General features: G+C 41.0%; 1 protein-coding gene across 3 annotated transcripts in view; it reads right to left on the minus strand.

The window, feature by feature from the left end:
- Nucleotides 1–27,178, minus strand: part of TBC1D8 (TBC1 domain family member 8) — a 51,171-nt gene that overhangs the window by 6,322 nt on the left and 17,671 nt on the right. For all 3 annotated transcript variants that reach the window (XR_007630812.1, XM_050331397.1, XM_050331399.1), the window contains exons 3-14: nt 24,785–24,903; nt 22,782–23,010; nt 18,854–19,094; nt 11,261–11,468; nt 9,898–10,092; nt 8,466–8,648; nt 7,935–8,085; nt 6,633–6,847; nt 5,678–5,795; nt 1,218–1,503; nt 645–774; nt 251–349 (exon numbers count right to left, since the gene is read on the minus strand). Coding sequence is in view for 2 of the 3 variants with exons in the window: in XM_050331397.1 (XP_050187354.1) it covers nt 251–349; nt 645–774; nt 1,218–1,503; nt 5,678–5,795; nt 6,633–6,847; nt 7,935–8,085; nt 8,466–8,648; nt 9,898–10,092; nt 11,261–11,468; nt 18,854–19,094; nt 22,782–23,010; nt 24,785–24,903 (2,174 nt within the window). In the remaining variant the exon portion in view is untranslated. The remainder of the gene's footprint in view (nt 1–250; nt 350–644; nt 775–1,217; nt 1,504–5,677; nt 5,796–6,632; nt 6,848–7,934; nt 8,086–8,465; nt 8,649–9,897; nt 10,093–11,260; nt 11,469–18,853; nt 19,095–22,781; nt 23,011–24,784; nt 24,904–27,178) is intronic.

Raw genomic sequence — 27,178 nt, forward strand, 5'->3', positions numbered from 1 at the left:
AGCCACAGTCAGAGACAAGGCACCAGGCTGGATGGCCCTGCAGTTTTTCTTTACTGTAAAGCCACCCTGGAAAATAATGCACATGGCTGCAAAAGAAAAATCATAAACATCCCAGGAAAGAACTTTTTCCAGGGACAGTAATAATTCTTCCCTGTTTCAAGACCTGGTGGCACTTTTTGAAAAACTAAACCGGTGTTCCCCCAGAGAGGCAAATGTTAAGCTACCTCAGTCAAAATAATACCCTACTTACCACATTTTGCTTGGTTGTATCTTCGTGGCTCTGCAGGACACGGATCCGGTGTTTGTAGCGCATGTGCTCTATCTGTGCCACAGAGTGGTCTCCAAATTTCTACGAGAGAGGAAAAGACGTTTATTATTTGTGTAACAGTTTATGATATTTGTATTTCTCATTTACTGGAAATGCAACTTTTAAAGTACAGCAGGACCTTGAAGAAAAAGCATACCCAGTCTCCAACTGATCTCTCAGTGTAGGTATTCATAATACACCTAGTCTTGTGCATTTGAGCACTTTAGTTAAGGAATCTGTAAACGTGTATTAACTTTCAAAGCATCCATGTTGAATTTAACCTTTTTCCTTTAGAATTCTAACTTAACTGACCAGTAGATACAGAGAAGTATTTTACCTCATAGGAGTCATGAATCAGGTTTGCTATTTCAGTCACTGGAGAGGCTTCCTGGTCATCACTAAAGAATGCGTGGTGATTACCAATAGGTGGTAGAGGGCTTTCCTCATTTTTGACATGCTCTAGAAACCTGAAGAAGAAAAATACGTAAGAACACAAATCACACTGCGCTATGCTCTTCTCAATTCAAATAAGCAAACAAGTCTTATAGCTCAGACTGAGAAATAAATTGGGATTTGGGCAAGCTAGGCTTTTCAGAAATGGCTTTGTGATTACTCATCCGAGGAACAGCCAAATGACTAAATGCTGCCCAAGGAAGAAAACTTCTGTCTCCTTGAAGTCTGGAGCAGGAAGCCCGTCACTCCAGGGAAGGCACGAAGAGCAGCAGTAAATATTGCACATTGACGCAGTCGATGCATGTCTCGGCACTGCCAGGAAATTTCACAGGACATCTCGTCCCACGTACAAAGCCCATTGTTTAAGGCAGACACTGCAAAAGCAGCAACAGCAGCAAGGCAATATGGAGGGTCCTGCTGGTGCCTAGACGGAAGGAGCACTCCTGTGTGGCCATACCTGCTTAGGATCATCAAGGCCTGTCCATCGTCCTTGCTGTTACACAGATCCACGGCGTTGGCTTCCAGGATGGCCAAGCCCAGCTGGAAAATGGCCTTGATGCCATCATAGAAGAAGCAGTCCACAACATTCACAGCACTTTCCAGTGGCATGATACTAAGGAAAAGGGTAAGGAACCAAGAAAGAGAGATAGAAGCTAAGGCTGTCAGATCCTTCATATGTTCAGCCAGCTCTGGAAGTTGCTCTTTAATAAGCTCTTCAAACACTGACTGGTCTACCTGAGCACCTGCAAGTCATAAAAAAACTAGTATTAGCCAGGACTGACAAGGAAAAAATATTCTTTGAAGGTAATCATTGCTATCAACTATCAGCTGCAAGAGTTTCTTAAAATTTAAGCTGACAAGATACACATGCATCTACAAAGAAAAATCCCATTATCCTCCTGCTGTGATCTCAGCCCAACCCTCATGTCCATAATCCTTACTGTACAACTTTCTGCAAAAAGAGTGTGTTGATTCTCCTAAGTACCTTTAGGGTGCAATGGAATAGTAATAGCAGCAGCTGTTGGTTTTGGCTACAAGAGCACACAGAAATTAAGTGCTAGCAGAAGCAATCTTAAAGCATTTTACTGTTCGATTTGGGATCTGTGCAGTGAAAATAAGACTGTACACATTCCTCTACGGTGCAAGTGGGCAGTAAAGCTTTCATTCTAAGTGAGCAAATATAAGATGGAAATCCAGATATGGCTACACACGCTAAGCAGGGAAAAAAATATTTACACATAAATACATGCACAGATACAAATACTTACACGCATAATTATCTATATATAAAGAACAAAGGATTTCTGCAATGCCCAGATAAAAGCTTTCCTAACTGTCCCAACCAGTCTTTCCAAAAGAGCAGATCCAGGCTCTGCTTTAGCTACTAGCTCAGTTCTGTCTTGTCAGCAGGTATTGTACAATCAATATAGTTTCTTATCACTGAAGTGGACTGTGTCTACAAATCAGATCTGCCACATCGGGGCTTTACCCAAAGACACCAAAAGTTAAAAATATTCCTGAGTACAAAATGCAGTTGGCTTTTCAAGTATTTTCTCTTTCCTTTCAAGTTATTTCATTTCTTTCTCATAGTCCATATTCTGCTAATATTAGGAGACTATTTTAATTGCTATGAAATTTCTGAGACATGTATATACCTAGCACTCAAAACTTCTGTTGTTCAAAAGCAGAATATAACCTGGACAATCTGTGGCAGAGCGCCAGCATCTTTTGGCTTTGCATCCAAATCATAGAGAAAAAAAAAACAGCTCTGACATTTTGCTGCCTTAGAACTTTTCACATCAAGCCACAAAGAGCTTCTGCTGGTGACTGAACAAATATTACAGCACCACAAATCAAAAGTAAGTGCCCAGGGGCACACAAAGAGCTTTTGAGAAACACATCAAGCATGGTGCTTTGAAGAGAAAGCCTTCTCACGTCAAATGGTCATAAGCAAGAAGGGTAAAGAAAACAGAGCAGAAAACAGACTGGGGTTACTCAACAGAGGGCAATTTTTGTGTGTGTGGGTTTTTTTTAATAAGCTTAATGCAAACAATTTAATAGCCATAGTTAACACAGACACAAAAAAACTGACTTGGTTTTAGAGGTTTTTGAAGGAAGCCAGAGACAGATAGGCAGATACATATAAAAAGATCATGCTAGACTCAAGAGACAGCACTGGCAAAAGTGGATGTTTAAAAGGAACGTGCAATGCTACCTAGATCTTTCACAGATCTTTTTATAGTAAGTGTTGACATTATAGATGAAAGTCAAGTAGATGTATTCAAAGGCACTTTTCTGCCCACCTTTTCATTGGGCTCCCAGAAATCATGAAATCTGAGCAACTGAATCTCTAATGTGTTAGATCATGGGACCATGACAAGATAGGAAAATACCAAGGCACCCATTTAAAAATGATGACCCAAGATGCAAGCTAAATGACATCTCCAGGACTGAAAAGGCAAATCAGAGAAATTAAATAAGATTTTCAGTGTTTCAATAGTTACAGTATCAAGATAAAGCAGGGTAAGATGGCCTGATGGTTTATGTAGAGGATGGAAAAGTCATGGTAACATGAGAATAGGATATGCATGAGCCTTCCCATAGCTCTTGACCCAAGAACAACTTGTTTCTATCTTGCAGCTACCTGCTTATAATTTCCTCTATGCACTGCAGAGGGGAGAAGGACACAGAGAATTCTTGAAGGAGGAGCCCTGCCTGCAGGCCTTTCGCATTTGCAAGCAGTGAAATGAAAATGCTTGTGAAAGGACTGAGTGGTAATAGCTGGCAAGGCTGAAAGAGGGAGATGGTCATGTGATGCAAGTAAAAAGGTTGAGTAAGACTGAATTGCCTAAGCAATTCTGAAAGCAAAAATTATAAATAAACAAACACACAAATAAATAAATAGAATATTTTGAAAGTCATAAAGAAAAGGCCCAAGAGAAGGTGGCGCTAAGAAGGCCTGTTATAACCAAGGTCATTAATTCAGTAGCTGTTTTGACTGTAGAGATTACTGGCTGACACTGAAGAGGAAAAGCACAGTGACGGGTAGCAAGGTCAGAGATCATCAAAGTTATAGAGAGATCAAAATTTGGACAACAGTGTTGGCAGTGCAGACAAAGGGGAAAAGTTGAATCTTGGAAATGCTATGCAGGAAGAAACAATACAAAGTTTAGAAAAGGGCTGGTTGCAAATCAAAAAAGAAGGCTGACTGAAATGCAAAGCCAAGAACACTAACTCGGGCAACAGGAACCAGAGGTGGGGCAAGGTGGAGAAGATCAGTAGCACTGATTTGGGCACATTAAGTTCTAGGGTAAACCAAAGCTGCAGAAGTAACCGCTCAGTGAAGCAACCATGTTGCAAAACTGGACCTCTGCCATTCAAACAGAGGGAGCAGGGGAACTTCCAAGCTGAAGTTCCTGGCTCTTTGCACCATGGTGAGCCATGGCAGTATGTCTTCTAGAGTTACAGCACTCTTTCCTTGGGGTACAGAGGACAGGAAAACAGAGAGACAGGGCAACCAACACTCTCAGCACTCAAACAATGTACGCTGCAGCCGTGGCAAGTGGCAGGCAAGATACAAACCCTAAATTAAGTAGAACTCAAGGCAGCGATATGACTGGCCAAGTGACACAACTCATTAGTTTGGGTGTGGAGAATGCTACTTGGGGGCAATAACCCAGCAAGCATCAAAGTTATCAGTAACTCAAGGCACGCTATCTAGAAATGCACAAGGTGTTTCTCTTTTAATCAAGGAAGGAGGCAGACAAACATGGAAGTCAGTCATCAAAATAGCAGTTTAAAGTCACACTGGGAGACAAGAACCAGAATTCTGACAAATGGGACAGTTACAATGCTCAGTCCACTAGCTGAAAATATCAATGGCATTCAAAGCACCACAAAACATCCTAAGCATCCAGCTAACTTTGGAATTACTCTGCTTGAACTTACTTCCTTGCCAGCTCAGTGACAAGACAGTAACTGTGCAGCAAGACAGTATCAGAAGGGAGGTGTGACAATCCCATCCTTCAAGGAGAAGACTGGAAATATTCTCAAATATCTCTTTCAACTCCCCAGGCAGCATAAGAGTGCCCAGACCATTTCTACCTCCCAGAACCACTACCACCAGGGATTTCCTCCTATCCCCATATCCTCCCAAGTGACCCTGATCCCTCCCTTTGCCACAGCGATGGTGTAACAGCAAACACTGTAGCTGAGGACTAAGGTAAGCATAAAAGAGGGAAAAACTATCAAACAGTTTTGCAAGGGGAAGGATTCGCTGCAAAGATCAAGTACTCTTCTTGTATGCATTCCTGCACTTACTGTGTGGAGCTGCTCAGCCCCTCTCTGTGCTTTAGGCAGATGTTTGCAGAACAGTTTTAAAAATAGTTGCACTGCAAAGAGCAGGAGACACAGCACACACAATGCATGGCACGCTCTGCAGAGTGACAAGGCTTACTTCCTAAATGCAGCACCTCACATTCAGAGGGTTTTGTATCAGCCCTCATTACAAGGAACTAATTTAGGTGCAAACCTGCATTGCTCCAGCAGCCAGGCAATTCACACAGGTCAGATCACAAATACCTACTCTAGCAGATCTTTCCTAGGTTCAACTTAAACAGCTCAAGTCTCTAACCAAGACCTACAAGCTTTTCTATTTTTACTTGGCAGGCAAAAGTGTCACCGTCTTCTGATCAACAGGAAAGAAAAAGACAAACTGTAAAGTTGAGCATATATTTACAGATCTTGCAATTCAAACCCTTCAAACCAAAACCAACTCTGGCTGGAACTGCTGTCTTGGCACACCACACAAGTAGATGGACCACCTCATCTGTGGGGTCTGGATCTCAGCAGACCCTGAGCACCCTTTGCCATGTGGCTGCCCCTTCCCAGTCTGCAAGAAGACAGACACGAACTCACCTATCACTCGGTGGTTGAAGTAATCCGGCAGCATTCGCTCACACACAGCAACCAGCAGCCAAAAGGCTTCTTCCTCTTTGGCATACAACAGCAACACGGAGGTCAAAATATTCATAGACTTACAAGGGCAAAGAAGAAAATGGGATTTGTTAGTGACAGAAGCTCAATTGTGGCTATTTTTATAGAAAGAAAAGTAGTGCAACATGATGTAAACAATTAAAATAAAAAAAGAACAGCAAGAAAAAATACTTAGACAGCAAATACATAATTGCAACCCAAAGGCATAACAAATTTTTCTAGCCTATGTATACTGTTTTTCATAAGAGCAATAGGAAACAATGGAGAAAAGCACAGTTCTGGATTTGCCCACATAAAAACCAGGTAACTGATAGTTCAAGATATTTTGGGGCTGCTGCCACCCACCCCCCACTTTCTGTATCAGGACTGGTCTGATGTTAATGAGAATTCAGGGAGCTGCACAAAAATTAACGCTATTTTAGCTGGCCAGCTGGACAAAGCATTTTTATCATTTATTATCAGTTTTGGAAGACAGTGGCAGAAATGTTCATGAAGTCTCTGCCCCAGTGCACTACATGAACCTCGTCCCTGCAGGCCAATTTGCTCTTTACTGTCTCCAACTGCAAGAAATGCACTGTTGAACAAATAAAAGCATCACAAATACTTTTTTCCCTCATGTAACCCTAAACGCAGTTTGCAAGACGCTGAAGGAGTATTTTTATAAAGATGAAGCCTTTTGTTACGCCTACTTGTTTTCTTGGGTCATTTGAATGACATTTAATAACTAAAATTATGTATTGTTACTAACTAAAGGGACCTTATTTACCAAAAGCACCATCAAAAATACCCCCAACAGAACAATAAAGCAGAGAGTGGAGAGAAGGAGGAAAAAAAAAAAAAAAAAGCAGTGAGCGTTATACCCCTGGGAATTTCTCACCTGGCAGTATCCTATTTTGGGGTTTCTGTGCGCGTACGCCGTGAGGACCCTCCTGAGGGCAGCGATGCCTGTCTCGCTCTGGAAGGCGGGGTGCTCCGGCAGCGAGCGGTGCAGGTCACGCTCGATCTCCTCTGTCGCCATACAGCACTTGCCCATGGACGCCTCCACCAAATGTACGTAGTACCCGGGATGGGAGGCAAGATCTGTCTCGGCGTCTGAGAGCAGCGGGGAGAGAGAAAGAGGAAAAGAGGAGTGGATTAGGACGATGCTAAACTTAAGTGTTGTGGGAAATACTGCTCAGAAGGATCTAAGTAAGATGTTTTTTTCCCCAAGGTCTATGAATTTACTGAAATTTCCAGATCTAAGAGGGATAAGATCCTAGCAGAATATGTGTCTTGAAAACAAAATAAGCATTAGCAAACCTTACATGACAAAACATCATTCAAAACGCATTAACTGAGCAAAAGATTTCTCCAGCAGAAAGTACTGTAGAACCATAGAATGGTTTGCATTGGAAGGGACCTTAAAGATCACCTCGTTCCAATCCCTCTGATGTGGGCAGGGACACCTCCCACAAGACTGGGCTGCTTAAAGCCCCATCCAGCCTGGCTTTGAACACTTACAGGGATGGGGCATCCACAGTTTCCCTGTGCAGCCTGTTCCAGTGCCTCACCACCCGCACATATTACTGGGAGAAATGTATTCAGCGGTGTTCACGTCCTCCCAGGAGGAAAAGCTCCACTTTTTACAAATGTCTGAACATGTCACATATTGGATTAATGACTAAACTTGAGATCATATTGTAAGTACATTCTGGCTCTGCCAGATCTGTCAATGAAATGAGTTGTTTTTTCCGTCTCCAGTTTCTGTAAGCCCTGCCAACATTCAACAAGAAGCAGGAGCAGGACTGCCGATTTCAAGATGTCATTATTTTGCAATAATTTGATTTCTCTAGGGTTAAATCAATATTTATGCTACAATCTAATTACTGCTTGAAGAAGAACATTGTTGTATGAAAACATGCTAATTTTAAATGATGCTAACTTTAAATTACATAGATTACAAAGATGTTATTTTGATTCTTCTGCACATCATATGATGTCATCCTGAGATAAAATTTTTACAGATTTACCTAGGTACTTCCTTACATTTAGTACTTCAGTTCAGATCATCTCTCTTCTCTAAGTATCACAAGTTCCATGTAAAGGATATTTAATTGCCCTTGGGAGATTCCTTGCCTAAATGTTTTGCCATGTTCAGAAACAGATGACGCCTACAGCCAACATTTCTGAGCATGCCCACCTGAGAAGAGCAGCCAGAGTTTGCCTCTTAAGGATTCAGGAATTCCCATAGCAACAAGTTTTCTGATCTTCTCTGTGCGAAACATGCACACAGTTCTGCCGTATTCTACAAAATGGTCATCCCACAGGCTCTCTTTGATTTGCTCCCTAGACTGGGAACAAGAAGATATATTTTAAAAGAACAAATCATGTGTATGTGAGAACTGGTGAACAAAAACATTTTACATATTAGAAATTCTGCAAGGTATTTCCATTACCAATGGAAATGGGAAGCCTGCCCTAGGGACTACAACTTTCCCCATTTTGCATATCCAATTCACCACACAGAGAGAAAAATTATAAATATTCACCAGAACAAAATGGGGGAGAAGAAAAAAAATCCAAGCAACTACAAAAGCTGTTATATCAAACTTCTCCAACCAATAAAAAGTGCATTTTACTAAAAACATGTATCTTTTTGAACATAACTCTAGCTTTTTAAAAAACAAAAAACACCCTAAAACTCCTACAGCTTCCCCCAAATGTTACATACCTTTCCAAAATCGAGGCCTGACATTCCTGACTGATGAAAGTCTGACCTCAGTGCTTCTGCATTGAGCAAGTAACTGTTCTCCTTTTCACATTCACTTCTCTCCTTCCTTTGTGAAGCCTCTGTTCCCAAATGTGCAGGCTCACCATCCCTCAGCACGCACATGGATCCAAAAGCAAGGCTATTCTGCAATGCAGAATCAAAGCAGTAGTAACTGAAAAAAGGCTAAGAACTACATCCTCAACTGTCCTCAAGACACAGAGCTAGGTTACTCTTCGCCTTTTGCATTAAAACCTTTCACACTTTCCAGGAGGAAAGGTCTTACTCAAGACTTTATACAAATTATCGTTCATTTGCATGTTAGGAAAAGGGTTGGTATTTTAAACCAAAAGTTGTTAACAACTTCTAAGTGTCCTTGATGACAAGGTACCAAACAGTCTTCTACTGTTAGGATTTGAAAGACAGAATCAGAGAACAATTTAGGTTGGAGAGGACCATCTTTCTCAATCCCCTGCTCAAAGCAGAAGCTCTCAGACCTGGTTGCTGGAGTCTGTGCCCAGTCAAGTTGAGTAGCTGCAAGAAAGCAGAGTCCACAGCCCCTCTGAGCAGGCTGGTCCAGCTCTGCCCACCCCTGAGGGGAAATCTTTCTTTTTATCTATTCAGATTTTCCCTTGCTGCATTGTGAGGCTGTGGCTGCTCATCTTTCAGCTGGTGTATCCAAGATGAGTCTGCCTCCATCTTCTAACTCCCCACTATCTAGCGGAAGACTGCCTGAGGAAGTTCTGCTCCCTCAACGTCTCCTAGGAAAGCACGTATTCCACCCCCTGTCTTGTAGACACTAGACTTACTCCAATTTGTCAGTGCTTTTCTTGTGCAGTGGACATAGTACTCCAGATCAGCCTCAGAAGTGCTGAATAAAAGGGAACAGTAACATCCTGTGACCTGCTGTTTACAATCCTCCTAGTACAACCTGATACAGTGTTGGCCCTCAGTACTGTAAGAGCACACTGCTAACTTATAAGCTCGACTTGTTGTCCACCATGAGCCCCTCAGCTTTTCCACATGGCTGTTCCCCAGCCAGCCAGTCCCCAGCCCCTCCTGTCAAATAGGGCTACTTTGAAGGGTTTCACATTTGCTTTTATTGAACTTCACGAGGCCTCTATCAGCCCATTCCTCCATATTGCTGAGGTCTCTGTGAAGGGCAGCTCTGCTGCCCACCATATTCACTGCTTCCCCCAGTGTGTCAATCACAACCTTGCTGAGGGTGTGCTCCATCCCACCAGCCAGGTCTTAAAAGAAGGGATCAGAATAGCACTGGCTCAAGATCAATCCCCCAAGGAAGGCAGGATAATGAACTAATGGAAAGAAGGAAAGGGGGAAAAGGGATGAGAGAGGGGAGAGATGCAAAAGGAAAAGGAAGAGGAAAGACCCGTACCTGGTTGTTATTTTGCAAGTTGTTGCAGAGCACTGGGTTGATGGAGTTCACTTCTTTTAGCCTCTGCAGCAGGTTCTCCACCAAAGTATCCCGGTCCTTCAGCTCAATGAACTGAAATGCTGTCTTGCTCCTTATGCTAACAATGATGGGGTTAGGGAGAAGGCTTGTGTCCTCCATCTTCTCTATACTGATTACCTTTTCCAGAAACATTACAGAAAACACATTTGGCACCACATCCACACAGACATCTTCAAATATTCTACAAGTACCAAAATGTACAAACACAGCATTCAAATGCATGCATGCTTTAAATGTGGTTATTCATACTGGTTTTCCTTGATCAAACACATCCTACCACCTGTTCATGGTCTCTTTAGAAGCTCAAAGCAGATACCAAAAAGTATCCCAGATGCCTTTTTTTTTTTTTAACACATGACTTTGCAGCCCAATTCTAGACAGTAGACTGAGGGGAAAAATAAGAAAGAGCTGTATGATTAAAAGAAGACTTATAAAAGGAACAACTTGATCAAATTCTGGGGGATGGAGGAAGAAATTTACTTTCACACCTTTGAAGATAGGGAGAAACAGATGTTTTGTTATTTCTGATTAAGTATATAACACTGTTCTCTTATTGTTTTCTGTTTTTATAACAGTGGAAGGTAAGTTGCTACAGCTAGGATATGATTTGGATGTTACTCTGTTATTAGTCAAGGATGAAAGGAAAGCTTTAATTAGCAGATCATAACAGCCTTGTATCCACAACAGATCAGGCAGATGTTAGTAAACTGCTTCTGTCTCCTCTTCTACTCCCACCCCCTTCCCATGTGCTCTCCCTCCACTTAAATACATCTTTGATTTCATGTAAATTTGTCAGCTCATTACTGCATCCAGAACATCCCCTTTTTCTCTCTGCCCTACAGCTTTGAAAAGCATCCACAGGTTTGTTAGAGGTTGTCTATGGAGGGAGAGTTTCAACACTTTTAAGTGTTGAGCCCAGGCAAGGATGCTTTTACATTGCTGGAATGGTCCAAGCTGGTCTCCATCAACATCAAGCTGGAAATACATGTTTGTGGAGCTGGGAGGGGAGCCCTGTCCAAGTCTTGGGCTGAGCAGATTCTGCTTTTGCAAGTGCTCTGTCCTGCTGCATTACCTGTCCACACTCCACTTTGAGGATCATGTTGAATCACCCATATTTTTAATGAGACCCAGAACAAGCTGTACCACAGTGCTGTAGGCACGATACACACAAGCATCCTACTCTTTTTCATCAAACAATACTTTGCAGATAAGTCAAGCGACAGTGGAGGCTTAGGGTAGAAAAAGGGAGATAAGGACCCAAAATGAAACAAACAAACAACTCTACCTCTCTAAGTGGGATGATAACATTGCAGCAGCCATTTTCTTTGCTAGCAAAGCAGATATAACTGTCTGAAGTGTACATCCTTCCCGCTGTGTGACAGCGACTAAACGGCGTCCAGAGAGAACAGTCCACAACTTCATGCAGCTTCTCCTTCCTGGGCAATCTGAAGAAGGCCCGAAAGAATTCATTCTGTGCTCTGGCTTCAAGATCCCTTAAGAAAAAGCAGTAAGAATGAATAATCACAAGATCCTGAAAGGCAGAACATACAGTGCACGGTTCCCTTTTCTTGTTGGCCTCAGCAAGAGCGAGGGATACAGAATAAAAACACTGTGCACAGCAATCTTCTGTGCCTATGTGAACAGACTGCTAAAAGACCAACTCTGAAATACAAAAGAAAAACATTATCAATAATTGCTTGCTTGCTTAACAATAAGGTCAAAAACAACTAGTGCAATAACTAGAAAAGGAAAGGCTGAAGTTAAATCAGCTGTTTTGTTGGTTTGGTTTTTGTTTTATTTGGTTTTTTTAATTATTATTTAACCATGCATTTTCTGTGGCTGTTGTATGACTTTCCAGGCTCAAAGAGTTAAAAATTTCAATGCCCAGGAGATAATTAAATCTTTTATTCGATGAACATACATCAAGCAATGGAGATTAGCTTAATGTTCCTTGCTTCCCTTCCCAGTAGCATTAGCAGCATCACCCCAGGGACTTGCACCTGCACCCAAAAGTAATGCATTTGCTCAGCGAGTACTTCCAAAGTGGTCAGTAACAGAAGAAGTAAGGATGGTGGCAGTTACATCATGGAATCCTTGACTTGCAGAGGTATCAGCCTCTGAGAGCCCTCAGAACAGTTTCAAAATGCAAAACAGTTTCAGGTCACTTACAGACTCAGCTGTGAATAACAGCACCAAGCACACTCCTTTTGGACGTGACTTCCTTCCACTCACCCATCCATGTTTATTTGGGAAAAAAAAGTTTACATAACTGAAACTTCCATTACTGAGCTATGGTTATACAGATTTGGCTTTGGGGTTTTTTTTCCTTCTCCTTTTTAATGAAGAAGCCTGCAGTAATTTACAGAGCTATGCAATTGCATTATAAACAGGCCATGGCTATTAGCTCACCACCAGCAGCTCCAGAAACATTAGGGCTTAAATTCTATCATTTTCTTTACTACAAGAAAATTTTTTCCAAACATGATTCACCTTAGGGAAAAGGGGGGGGGGAAGCTTGACTTTGTGCCATTGAAAGAATTTAAAACGTGGGCTGAAGCATAACAGGGAGTGGTACCTTGGCACTGTAAATCCCCTCTCTACTCCTTCCTTCCCCCTCCTCTTCTGCAGACACCTTCCCCCCTACCCCAGCCCTGGTGTTAAAAAATGAGCTGAGACAAATGAAGCCTCCGTTTCAGGAAGTAAATCAATTTTCTGTTTGGGTTTTTTTTTTTCATTTTAGTTTAATCCATAGAAAAAAAACAAAGCCATGTGAAACAGGGAGGAAGACAACCCAGAACAAACTGAGACCTGAGAAGGGAGGATCTGTATCTACAAGCAACAGAAAAGACAGAATGAGCTCAACTAGCGTTCAGCTGCTGTTTCCTTCTCAAGCATTATCTTCCTTAATAATATTATCCAAAGAAAACAGACAAACAGTCTCCTGTTTTTTCATAGAGAACAAAGAGAAACTCTCTTTGTGAAGGAAGACAAAAAGGTTGCTCCTGAGTTAAAATTCCACAGCAAGAGCAACTCTGATAAGTGCCTGCAGCAACCTGCTATTGTGACAAAGCTGGATCAGGATATGCCTCCTAGTTAAATCACCACTAAAATATTTTCCATTTCTGCACTGCACAGATGAATGCTGCTGATAGTATCTGCAGTCAGGTCTGGGTAGAGCTGTGCTCTCCTGCTATTGTGCTGAGAAGGTAAGACCCTCCCTGCATCTACTCGGCTGTGAAGATTTCTAGACCTCTATAGGAAAAGAGGCATTATACAGAAGAGTGAGACTTTTGCTGAGGCAGAGGTTGTCTGCTCTGTAAGAGCTGACTGTTTCTAATGCTCCAAAATCTGAAGCTTCTGAGTTTCCAAAACTTTGCTGCATCTCTTGGGAATGCAGGTTCCACGTGCAGGGCCTTTCACACAGCAAGCCACAGGATTTTAAGTTGAAGAAGAATAACATTCCCCACATCTGAATCAAAGTAAATTCACCAGGACTGCATCCACCCCCTACTCACCCTGTACCAGGGTAAGGTTGCCAACCCCAATATCCCTGGAACTGCCTGTCCCCCCATGACTCCAACCCAGGCCTACACAGGGTCAGCACAGAGACTGCACCGCAGCCAGGGCTACCCAGAAACAAGTGCTAAAACAGGGGCCAGCCTGCCCTCCAAAGGAGGGATCCTGGATTGAAAAACAGTAGCACAGGAATGACATGCTGTCAGCACTTACCACTGTGGGCTCAAACAAGACGTTTTATTAGAAAGTTGCACACCGTGAATATATTTCCTGTTAGGCAGGCCAATTCTAGGGTTTAAAGGCTTCCCTTCATAAACACAGCCAAACAAAATTAGAGTTGGTGAAAAAAAATCCCCAAAACCCACAAATAAAATTAGCTCCTGAAATGCGAGAGGCAATTGTTTAAATATGATCCAGCAAAGATGCAGTGGCTGGCCCACATTACCAGGTCCCACAGCTTCCATTTTGAGTTTCACAATACCTCCCACACTGAACGGAAATGCAACCTTTCTACTTGCACCCCATCTGTTTGAAAATTTTTCTACTATCACTTGACAATTTCCATGTTGGTTTGGTTTTTAAGCGAATGCAGCGTACTGAGCAGTGCCTAAGGAAAAAAAAGAAAGCTATCGTTTCGTAAAAATAACGTTTACCGAGTATTTACACAAGCATTAGGAGAATAAAAGGTGAGAAGATGCAACTGCCTTGTTCCCTGTTTTTCGGAAAACTCAGCAGTTCTTTCCAAGTGCAGCTCCCGACTTGCATGTTATGGTATCCTGGACTGCCTCCAACTCCAGCACTTCAAAGTGAACGGCAAGCCTGAACTGCGATAACTCCTTGTGCATGACCCCTACATTACCTTCCAAGAGTTTTAAATTAAAGGAAATAACATAGAAGACTAACAAAATGCCTAAAAGTATCAGGACACTTAAAATGCTGTCCTCACTGTCAAATGTTTTTCTGTGCTTTAAATTCAGCAGAAGCCAACTTGGCAAGATTTCAGCTCTGCTGAGTCACTTGCTGCCTATCTCAAATCTAAACTGGTTGACCTCTTGCTTTTAGAGACCAATTACTAGATTCTTCTTACTATTCAAACTCCAGAAAGTTAGATATTTTGGAAATAACACATCCAATGATACATGTCTTGTTTATTGGAAGAAATGCTTCTTATAAACAAGCCAGGAGAAGTTATCTGAGAAGAGCCAACATGGACTTGTCATCAGGACACATGTAATCTAAGCATCATTCCCTTACACAGCAGGAACACTAGACTTGGGCAAAGAATGCTTTAGTCACAATTTTATGAGAGTCTTGATATATCCTCTCATGGAACTAATAAAACTGGAAGTGAAAACTGTTGTACCGAGCCAGCTGAAAAAAGAGTACTCCAAAAAGCAGCCCTCCCAGGCTTTCTGGTAGATTGGAAGGTTGTATCAAGAGGAATTCCTTGGGAATCTGTCCTGGACTAGCTTCTGTTCAACGTCTTCATCAGCAATCTGCATGATGGATCAAGAGCTCGTTGTTAACTAAACCTGCACACAATGCAAGGCTAGTAGAGGCTAATGAACGAAAGAACAGGATCATATTCAGATTGATATTCATAAACTTAAAGGAATGTTGTGGAAAAAAGTATTACAAGTATTTTCAGCTGTGTATCATAAGCTGCACAAATGCAGGATGGAGCCATTCAGCAAAAAGAACAAACCTTGGGGTTACCTGGGATCACAAGATGAACAAGACTGAATGGCCTTGCACTCACAGGAGGAAGAGGAGCACTGGGCTGGGCTGGGCTGCAGAAGTGCATGGCCACCAAGGTGCAGCACAGCATGTCCCAGAGCTGTTACAGAGACAGTCACTCTGCTCCTGCCCTGGTCAGCACTGGTGGGGTTTCTCGGGCAGTCCTGTACCCTGCCATCCCACACCTGCCACCTCATGGCATAAGTGACGAATGTCCAGAGAAGAGTGACAACAACGGCTAAAATCTAGACTGATAAGAAAACCCTGGCTGAAGTAGGGCAGTGCAGTTTAAATAAAAAATAGGAGTTGCACATCAATCTCCAAATACACAAACGACTGCTCTAAAGGAAGAGAGCACATCTGTTCTCTTCAATAGTACTGGGTAGAACAAGAAGTGACAGACTCAAAAAGCAACGCCAAAGATTCAAGTTAGACCTCAGACTTTTAAATGACAGAACAGCAAAGTACCAGTATGGATCCTAATACTCCCATTACTCCATACCCTTAAAAAACACGTTAGGCAATCCTCTGTCATGACTGGCACACAGAAATAACCTAAACGCCACCTTTTGCCAGAGAGATGCAAAAGCAGGTTCTTTCTAGTCACATTCTCCTTGTTGCTCAAGATTTAAAGCATTCTCAGATTCCCTCTCTGAAGAAATTAATGCAGACTGAAGTGACATTTACAACTCGGGGTATTTCAACCAGTTTCCGTTCAGCTTAGATCAGTGTTAACAACCTTCTTTGCCTTCCTGTGAAGCAAAGCCATTCTCACAGGTAATTCAGAGTTAGACAGAAGAAAAGAAACTGATGTGGTTAGAGCCTGGAGAAATATATCATACTTTTGAAACCTTACTGAGACAAGCACTGAAGCTTTTAAATTGCAGGTTCTGCTCTGGAGAATTTCCTCACTACATTTGAGGAATGCATGCTGAAAGAGATGGAAATTAGAAGTATAAGAAACCCATGCCAGAGACTGTAGCAACTTTCCTATTAAAAAAGAAAAAATAGTTACCATATGTTCCAGTAAAATTGTATGGCACATAATTACGTCTGCAAGAAATGGCACTTGTAGTTATCAGACACCTGACCTTTACTTTGCTTTTTGTGGCAATTATCTTAATTGCCGTTAATCCCTTCATAATCCATAATTCTGAACCTCATTTCATAAAACAGCAAGGAAAATGGCATACTGACTTGTTTGACTCTAGCCATGATATAATTTGTGTCACCACAGATTGTGGGCCTAATCCCACAGCCTCTCTGAGTCCCATCTCTCCACTGCTCAGCAAGATGACCCCAGGAGCCTCAGGAATGGCAACAAAGGTTTCTGGGTTTCAGAACATAGAATATACAGACCACGATGGTACTAAACATGGATTTTTTAAAAATAAAGATATTGAGACAAGCCTCTCACATAAGAAAGCCAAGCAAACAAAAGCCATCTACAGCAACTTCTTTGATTTGACAGAGGTGGAATAGTTCTAATGATGTGTGGATTAATGCTTTCATTTTCATAGGCTATTTATTTGCGTCCAAATCATGTACACGAATTAACAACGACAATTATTAGGGGGAAAGTGTTGAAAGTCATTGCTCTTGTAGTACTACAGGGATTTCAAGAAAAAAAAGCAGCAACAAAAACTTCACACACCAAAAAACATTCAACCCCCCAAAACATGTCAGCACTAAAAACCAGTTTATCCACTATTCAAAAGCTAGGTATTGCTTAACCACCTTATATTAAAGTAGTTGCCAAAGTGTGACAAAGGGCACCAGAAGCAGCAACTCATCCAACCACTACCTAATTCATGCAGAGGAAATGGGATTTTGGCATCTTCCATGTTTCGCCTTTCTGCCATCCCAAGTCACAGCACAGGTTAGAGAACAATCTTGCCCAGGAACTCTCCATTAAATGTATTTTTGTCCTTCCTTCTCCTTTGTCCCTCAACTTTTTTTTTTTTCCCTTGGGTTGGAAGGAATGAGAGGAGAAAACCTGTTTGAATAAATTAGTGTGACGGTTTCTGCCGCTTGATTGCGACACACTAATTTTCAAAAATGCCACAAGGTACTCACAAGTTGATTCGCCGAGAGCCCCTTATTATAGCATATTACTAAGCATACACTTTTCTTTGCAACTGTAATTTTACTTCCTTTATAGTTTTCCACTCAGTTAGTACCCCTAATTCAAAGATCATTTTGGGAAGGGACAACGACAAGTTAAAAATCGGTAGATGCTGAAAACATCTCACCCCAGGTTTTTGTTGCATCTCCTCTGTATTTCCTTTCTTTGCTTCATGCATCTAACTTTTCAGTCCAAAAGCAGCAGAAGGGTGGAAGGGCAAAGCATGGAAAGGGGCTGAGATACAACTTACCACAGCCATATCCTACATCAGCTAAAGTACACAGCCTACACTTCTTGGGCCAAAAGCCTACAATGTTAACAACATCCAGTTACACATACAGCGTAAAAACAACGGTAGCTCTTGTATTCCAAGGAACTGTGGCTATTAAAAACAAAGGCTGCAAAGATGTTCACAGCTGCTCACCACTGTGCTACCTCAAGTGAATTCCTTGATGGCATCATGGATGAAATCCTGGTGATTTTCCTTATTGTGTGTACATATGAAATTGTAGAAAACGTCCATTTTTTCAAACTTCATTATGAAACTTGGTAGAAGTGTTTAGCTGAGATGCATACCCAGCACCACTGTAAAACTGCCCCTCAGAAACAATAAAAAGCGCTACTGGACATGTGCCTCTTTTTTGGGAAATGATACCAGGCATTCCTTATGTTTTAGCTGGGAAGTAATACTTGGATGATTCCCTTCATACCTCTGGCAGAGGGAGAGGAAGGAAGAGCAGGAAAAGGCATGACTCAAGAGGAGGTAAGTGCTCACACCCCATTCAGAAAAGAAGTATTTTAAATCAGCACCTTAACCTTGATGCCTCAGGCAAATTCCAGTTTGTGCTATTCCATCCTGCCCACCTAAAATTCCTCTGGGCAGTTTCTCTTCCCCTTTCTCACAGCAACAAATAAAACACAGAGTTGTGCGTTGTGCTACTGGCAGAGAAATAGCTATCAATCTTTCCCAGAGAGCCCAACGCATTCTGTAGTGGGAGAGGAATGCAGAGATGCATTTCAGGGATGCATGGGGTGGAGCTGACAATAGCACATTAATCTGTTGCAATTGCCTGTGTGTTTTTTAAGTCTTATAACTGCTCGCTAAATTAGCTATGGCAACCAACTAGTGGGAATTCCATGTTTCAGCTTTTATCAAAAGCAGTGATTCTAGAGAACTGATGACACTAGGAAAGCCTACACACTGCCCAAACTGTAAGCGTAATAATACTGGTCTTCAGGAAAGAAGGAAAATATTCCTTGCTGCAACCTCGCATTCTAGAGGGAATGGTACTTTTAAAATAAACAAACAAAAAACCACATGCTGTTTAGTGGGAGAATATAAAATGGAAAAACGTATCTTGCACACAAGTTGAAATGCACCTACTGGATACATTATAATACATTATAAAATCTCTTTTGCATCCAATCAACCCCAGCTAACACACCAAACCAAGAAGCCCACTATCAAACCTCTGCTCCTATAACAACTTAGCTTTTTACCTCTTGGTAATCTGAGTAGGATCCTGTAGGCCTGGATCCAGTTCAAAGATTTCATTATCCAGCAGCCTTCGGAGCGTCACATCTGCCAGCTGCTCCATGATCCTGAAAGCCTCGGTGATGTTCAGGAATGTGGAGAAGTCACGCTCCTTATTCGCAGTAGTGACGCGGACTGTGTCCGTCATGAAGACGTTGGAGGTTCTTTCCAGTTTCTGGACCTCAACCCATGGAATGATAAGTTTCACTGCAATCAGAGAGAAAAGCAAAAGTGTGTTGGAAACGCTGCTTACATTTTTCAGATTTGGGAAATAAGCAAATTCAGAATGAAATGCATACAACCAAAGAGGAGAGAGACATTTTGGCAAGACCAAGCACATGCTGAAATGCCTTTTATGACTCTGCATTCAATCTCCCCCACTCCAAAAGTGTTTTTCAGATCATTCCCCCTCAAAATTTTAACTATTTTCATAAGAAATGCTGGACTGGGGAGTTGTGCCTTTGCAGAACACCTGCCATACACTGTGCTCCTAACTCGTTCACAATTCATTTCTGCAGCCTGCTTCCTTACTACCGGAAGAAACAGTTCAAGAGTACAAAAATAACAGGGAAAGGCTTTGTAATCTCCCAGAAACAAAATCGCAGGCAGGTGGAAAACCAATAACATGCACAGTTACTTCAGCTTTTAAAATAAAGCTAAACCCCCCACCCAAAAAGGAAGCTTCTGCACATGGAGACTTCTATAAAGTGTAATTACGACTATAAACAGGACATTTTTAAAAAAGCTGCCTAGGTATTGGGATCTCGCCATTTTGGTTACTTTATACTGAAAAGGTGTGCAGGTAAATCTTGCCCTAAACATTAAGTGTAGTCAGACTTATTTACAGAAAACAAAAAGTGCAGGACTCTGCTTTCTATACTTCAACACCACCAAATCATATAAACACAAGTACTAAACAGAACCAGCTTATTTTAGATAACCACTGCAGGATGTTATTTGCCTCTCATACAAATCTCTGGATAGAAATTAGGCTGAAAAGGACTTCAAAATAGATTAAATTTGTTCTTAACAACTGTTGGAAGCTTCCCAGGATTCTCTGTGCCAATAACACCAAGACTACACCCCCTAACATCCCCAGCTGGTCTCCTGATGCCAATAAAGCAATAAAAAGGCAGTAATAACAAACATTGTCATATATATATGACACTTATCCATGATCATTAATTAACTAAGGAGCTACCTTCAGCAAGTTTTCTGTACTACATGAACCACAGCTGTCAAGATTATTTGCAGATTACATTTTTTCTTACTTAAATAAAGCACAGCTGCGTCAACACGCACAGACTGTTGCGAATGGTCATAAAATCATCTGTATCGGCACAGCCAAGGGAACAAAGACTAAATAACACCACAGCAATAGCACTGTTGTTCAGGCAGGTCAGAATCACACAGGTTCTACAGTGTTGGTTGTAGAAACAGCACAGCAGACTTTAAGGGGCCCAAACTACTGATAAAGCCTTCAAAGCTTTAGAAAAAACACAAGTTTAATTAAAAAATGTGAAGAAACCTTGGCACGCCCTTTCAAGATATCTGACCATCTCAGCCTCTGACATCCTGCAAATACTCTGAGCCTTAGATAAAAGGGTACTTGTCCTGGAAAAAATATTCCACAGAGTTTATAGTCAAATAAGCCATAAGTTAGTTTTATGAGAAGCTGAAAACAGGTTCTGATATTGCATTCCAGGTCATTTCAACACCAAATAAAAGAAGAAGGTAACAGACTTGCTAGAAGCAGAAGATTCAACGCTGTGTCTATAAAGAGATTTCAGTCTACAATTTGGGGGGATTTTTACAGAGGTAAAAACACAATTAAGAACCATTTTTATTGCAACTCATATATGGTTTTTCGCTGTGCTGTACTGAAGAACACAGTAATTGCGATTTCTTGGCAACATTTTCAAGACCAGATTTGACCAGATTTGTGATTGCTACCTGAAAAAAAGACAATTATTCACTTGTTCTAACATGTAATCAGCGTCATCTTCTAAAATAGTAACAACCATAACTATAGTAAATCTGGATTACACCACGCAACACAAAGATTTTAAAAACATGAAAAAACACCAGCCTACAAACAGAAGTAATCTGCTTTAACAGAATCAACCAAGTGGGAATCATTTCAACATAATGCTTCCCACTGAGCTAGGGAAGTTTGTTTAGCCAAAAGAAAATTCAGGTTTTTATTTCACATTTCCATGCAAATGCATAGCAATACAAAGGCAATGCAACTGACCACAACAGTGAATGAACAGAGTATTTTCCATGGTCAAAATAAAATGTGCGAACATGGAATTGTTTGGGGTTTTTTTCTGTATTTTCATAATGAATATTATTAAAGATATGAGAAGAAATCTCTTCTTAAACAATACAGCGTGATGTTGTACTTCCAGTATCACTTAATTATCTATGGTATTGCATAAACAAAATTTTTGGAACAATCTAAAGGGTTTTTCTCTCTCCCTCCTGCTTCCTCTATTATCTACCACTAATAAGTACCATTTTTGCTTTGTGTGCTTTGGCAGATTGGTCATCTCAGATTTAATGAGAGAATACCCACCATCATAGCAGGAAGAAATGACTGACAAAGGATATTATTTAATACTTATTTTAAACAGAAATATACTTTTATATATATATAAAATACTTATTTTAAACAGAAAACAAGATTAAACAAGAATTCAGATTTTTAGTATGTATCAAGAGACTCCATTCCAGTCTTCCCAGCAAAGTTTTAAAGTGAATAACAAACTTACCTACATTTTAAATCTAACTTTTTCACCTTTTGCTGATATGACAAAATAACCGGCTTGAAATAATACAAGGGAAGAAAGGACTTCCAACTCTAAGCATGTCTTTGTATGTTTTAAGTCATGGAAATTACCATTTACTATCTTTCTTATCTTTACATTAATGCACTTCATTTTTAAATCTACAGCTGTATCTCAATATCAAACCCAGATGGAATATGGCAAAGTTTTCCTAATTGTTATAACTGAAAACTGTTGCTATATTTATAGCAGCATAGTTTTCTATTGCTGTCCTTGCTGAAGTTCCAGCAGAATAAACAGGACTTAAAATGTTTGTAGTTTGTGCACAGTCTTGCTAAACAGAGAAATGCAATAGAGTTTATATAGCTACATTCCTTTTCACCATCTTATGCCTATTACTTTAATTTTTACCTTCTAGTAACTGTTCTGACAGGCTTTTCATAATCACACAACCCCCTTCCTCTGCAGTGGAATACCATGACCAAATTTTTACAACTTGCTGAACCATCTGAAAATCTAAAAACTCCAAGACACACTTATTGTGACCTTCCTGCACTGCTATTCAGAAACACAAATAAACCACTAAATTGCTGTTGTTTTTCCTTAAAAGCTCTGAATTTTCAGCTGGTTCTCCAGGGCACAGCCCTTTTATGTTTCCTGGGCTATTTTCAGGCAGGCAGCTGGACTCGGCATCCCTGGCCCCACCAGCCCCTTCCTCTGTTGCCCTGAAGCAATGCAAGAATTCTGCTTCCCCACCTGCAGGAGGGACTTACCCTTACTCACCCTTTTCAGCACTGAAAGTCTCTATTTCAGAACCTGTAGGAGGTCTGTTGCTGCTTTGCCATGGCATTAAAAAAAAAAAAAAATCAGATAGCAACTATGTGTGCTCTTACAGTGTCATTTTTATTACTGGATTCATACTAAAACATAAAGACTGAAGTGGAAACTTAAACAGGATCTTTCAACTGAAAAACAAAAAATTCAGAAACTAAACTTCAGAGGTGAAGTAGGCTTTTCATAACAATTCAGGCTATTCTTCCTCTTAAATGTAGTTATATTTATATATCTCTCCCCAACATTAGGAGTCTTACGCATTTACACTTACATTCTTTGCCCAGGAAGAAAGAATAAAAACAGAGATGATTGATGCTCAAATAAAGCCAGCCTTGCCGAGGAACTTTTCCTTTCCAACAGCAACAGGAATAATACGTGATCAACTTCTCTGCTTCAGGAAAATTAAACCTGGATTCAAATTTCACCAGGGCTTCTCGGAACTTCTCAGGGTCTTCCTCCTGCTCAGCGAGCTTGCTGCTGGTTTCCTCTGCAATCAGTGCCTGAGTCCATAGTGAGACAATGTATTAGGATAAAGCTACAGCCTTCACAGTCAGGCAAGTTGCTACAAGCTACCCGTTCAAATTTTAATAATGCAAACCTTTCTCACAAAGAAATTCAAGTTGATTTGCAATTTTCACATGTGGAGAAACTTCTGGTGCTTGCATCTCTCATACATTTTTAACGCTTCCAAAGCAAGGCTTCCGGGGCCATTTTTAGATATAACATTTTTACAATCAGTCTGGCAGAACCGTATGTTTAAACTTTTACTAAGGCTTATGATTGCTCTTATTTGGTATGTACAGATCAGAAGTAGAGTAACAGTTGTGTATACTGACCAGTACTATATGCGTATGAAGAAGCAAAGCAGTCAGATGTGTCATTAACTTGAGAGGTGCTTGGAACCATTAAAAATATGGTTTCAAGAACATCTACATAAATAGAATTAAGATTACAGATTTTTAACAGTGGTATTACAAAAAAGGAGTTGCAATTACCAAGCTGTCCTAATACTGCTTGGCATTTAGACTACAGCAGGTACAAGGGTCCAAAACCTGGACTTAACATTAACTAATGAAACCTGAAGAATTTTAAACATGTGCTATGTTAGATAACAGGCTGCCACAGCGTTATGAAGAGAGGTTAATTGTACTTGGTCCTTTTGCTGTGCCTAAGACAAAATGCCTTTTTTTAAAGAAAACAGGATTAAAACCTAGGATTTGTACAGTGATGTTTTGCCTCTGTACCCCTCTTCCCCAGATTCTGAGCCCACTGAGATCACAGCAGTAGGGTTGAAATTCACCAAAAGCATTATCTTCCTCCAAAGTTCCAAACCACAAAAAGGACTATGGGGGAAGGGGACCCCAGTAAAACTCTTAGCAAGGAAAGGCTTGCAGTGGGACCCGAGGCACAGCAGTCACCAGTGAACCCGCAACCCCACCAGCCATCACCACATTCCTCTTAGAGCACGTATTTTACTAAAAGCGGAGCTCAGAACACCAGGCTTCCCAAGTTTTACCCCACATACCATTATTATTTTAAATCTGGTCTATGGTCACAAAATTCCTTTACTTTTAAAATTCTTTAGCCGTCCAAATGAATGCTCATCTCTCCAACCCTGTGGCCAGCCAGCAGCTTCACGTGCCTGGCCACGACCCCAGCATTCTGCAAAGCCAGTGGCAGCTTCTGTGCCAGATCCTGACAATGCAGGTGCTGTTGCACAAGGGCCTTTTCTCCTGTCCCTGTGCTGTGGGGACTGAAGTGGTGCCCATAGCCCATATGGGTGTGCAGATTCAGGCCCCATGGCTATCACCTGATGCCACCACTGAGCCCCATCAAGAGGGACAGATGTGTGTAAATGGGCAGGAGAAACTGATGGGTTAAAGTGAGGAAAAACATGCGGGATAGGAGGAGAAGCACAGCAAGGAGGAAAAGTTGAGATACAGGAAGGGAAGGTATTTAACATAATGTTTTGGAGAGATGGAGAAACTGAAAACAGATGCTGAAGACAGCTCGGCTGCATATCACAGGGGAGAGAACAGTGAAGCTGGAAAGGGACAAGTGGGATAAACATCAATTTTGATACTTCAGTTCTGAGATGTGTCCAAGAAAACCTGAATACAGATGCTGGCCACATCAGGTGCAAGAGCCACACAGAAAACTAAAAATGTTTAGATGGTCAAAATCAATTGTGAATGACAACAACTTCATGACATTACTTCTAATAGATGACATGTAATTGGGCAGGGAAGGGTGAAAGTGAGACAGTTTCCTTACCTTCACTTTCCCTTTGACAAAACTAACAATATCTTCTTTATTGTCAAACACAGACAAAGTATGGAGCAAGTTTTGTTCCAGCCATTCCCAGTGCTGGTTTATTTCCTCTGCAGTGGCACCTAAAAGAGCAAAAAACAGTGTATTGAAACTAATCCTACAAAATAAAATTGCAATTGGAAAAAAAAAAAGTAATAAAATGCACTATTTCATAAATTCATTACGAGAAACTGAACTTTCAACCTCAGAATTCTTAGTAGCAAACAGGTCAAAAAGGTCTCACTCGTGGCAATATAGTTAGAGAAAAACAAAACCCTCTTTGTTTTAGGGAATTACTTTTAGTACTTTTAATCTTCTCAAATGCTCTCAGCCCGCAAAATGCTGCATTAAAAGTCAGAGCAGAAAAAACATCAAAACTTCATCCTGAGCTGCTAAACTGCAGCTTATTCTGACACGACGTTCCTTAAAAGCAGCCACTGGAAACCTTTGATTTATGCCCTGTTCCCAAAAGTTCCTGATCTTCCTGTCTCCCTCCCTCAATACACACATGCATACACACACCCCACACAGACATGCACACCCTTTGAGAGGAATACATATAATCTACATTCTATTTCAGAAGATCTCTATAATCAGTAAAGTACTTTAAAATGAAAGAGTTTGGTTCAGCAACACCTAAAGGTTCCACAAGAGCACATTTCTGCTGGTTGTGGAAGAAATAAAGCAAATAGAAAATAGAAAATCTCTGAAAAATACAGATTCTCAAAGCTTTAAAGCTTCTTTCTCTAACGATTTATGTGAGAGTTTTGCTGTTCTTTTAAATGTAGTGTGTTCACATTAACTCCAGAAATAATACTTCACTATTTATTTGCTTTGGCTCTTTCTACTTGAAACTGAATTGTCTGTGCATGACACAATGACAGAAAAGTTAGAACAAGACGGGCACCACACAGGGCCATCAGGGGAAAACCCAGCCCCTCCAGATCTTACTGGTCAGTGACTAAACATTACAGGTAAAAAAGTAAAGGCAGAAATAGTTTCCTCTCCTAGCACCGTGCTTGTGGAAGAAAGTTGTTGTTGGATGTAAGAGACACACAAATCACAGATGAATGCAATAATAAAATAAATTTCAAATAGAAGACCCATTATCTCAAGATCTGTTTTGTGTGTACATCAGAGACACATCATGTTGCCTCACAACAACAACAAAAAAAGATAAATTTAAGTAAGGATTTTCCACTTTCCTCTGCTCTGTTTTCCATGCAGAATGCCAACTGGCAGAGAAACTTTCCAAGTTTTAACGCCCCTGACAGGAAGGTCTTGTAATGGAACTTCATAAATATCATTAATCAAGGACAGAATAAAAAAAAAAATCATGAAAGAAAAGACACTTAAATGTCCTTTAGGTAAAGAAAACAAATTTTTTCAATAGTAATTTTGTACTGAAATAGCTGCAAAAAGCAAATACTGGGTTGAATTTTTATTTCTGAGTAATCTAGAAGATACCAAACTCTATGGGAGAGCTGTTGGGCTGCCTCTGGTGAAATCAGCTGTGAGCAAGATGCCTTTCAGAGCAGCATCCACACTGCTGGGACTGCTCTGAGCCTTGGTGCTAGCAGTTGCTATATCCTACACGGGCTACTACAGTCTTTCCTTCCTGCCTCCACTGGTTCTGCTCAAATACAGAAAGATCTTTTTGCCCCTTTCATTTGGTCAGGCCAGTTCCTCAGCTTTTTGGATCCTTTCTTCATTTCTAGTTTCCATTTCATGCTTTAAAGTTGTCCTGTGATTAGACCCAAGCATTGCCAATATCTTCTCTTCCTTATTCCTCTTCCTGTGCTGCTCCTCAGCATTTTATTCCACCTTTTACTCACCTTCTTCATCTGCCTATGCCAAGTGTTTTGTCTAACCACTGCCTCATTCCTCATAATCTCTTCTTTAAACTCATTTCTCACCAATCCCTTTGCTTTCCCTCTCCTAAAACCTACTTCACTTGACTGGGACTTGCCCAAGAGCCTTCTCAAAGGAATACTGTAAGTGGCTCTACATTAGGGCCAAGATGAGCCTTTTTTTTTTTCCCCTGTACTGGTATAACATGACTAACCATCTGGATTGAAACATCTCTGCCAGAACAGGCATGCTTCGATCAGACTTCCTAAGCAGGCCTCTGAGATTTGCAGAAGTCTGTAACACAGATCTGACCATTATGTATATATTATCATTTAAGCCCACAGCTCCTGGAATAGAGCACTGCCAATATACAATTAAAAAATGTCATTTTAATTAACTGCCTACTGACCTGATGACTATCTGTCATGAAGTTACACTGGGAGACTGGAAGGAGTTCCTGGAGCTGCTCCTTGCCCATTCTATAGAGCAGCAGGAACCTTAATTTGA

This window comes from Myiozetetes cayanensis, unplaced genomic scaffold (assembly GCF_022539395.1).
Source record: "Myiozetetes cayanensis isolate MyiCay16 unplaced genomic scaffold, myiCay2020 scf5-8, whole genome shotgun sequence".
Lineage (NCBI taxonomy): Eukaryota > Metazoa > Chordata > Aves > Passeriformes > Tyrannidae > Myiozetetes > Myiozetetes cayanensis.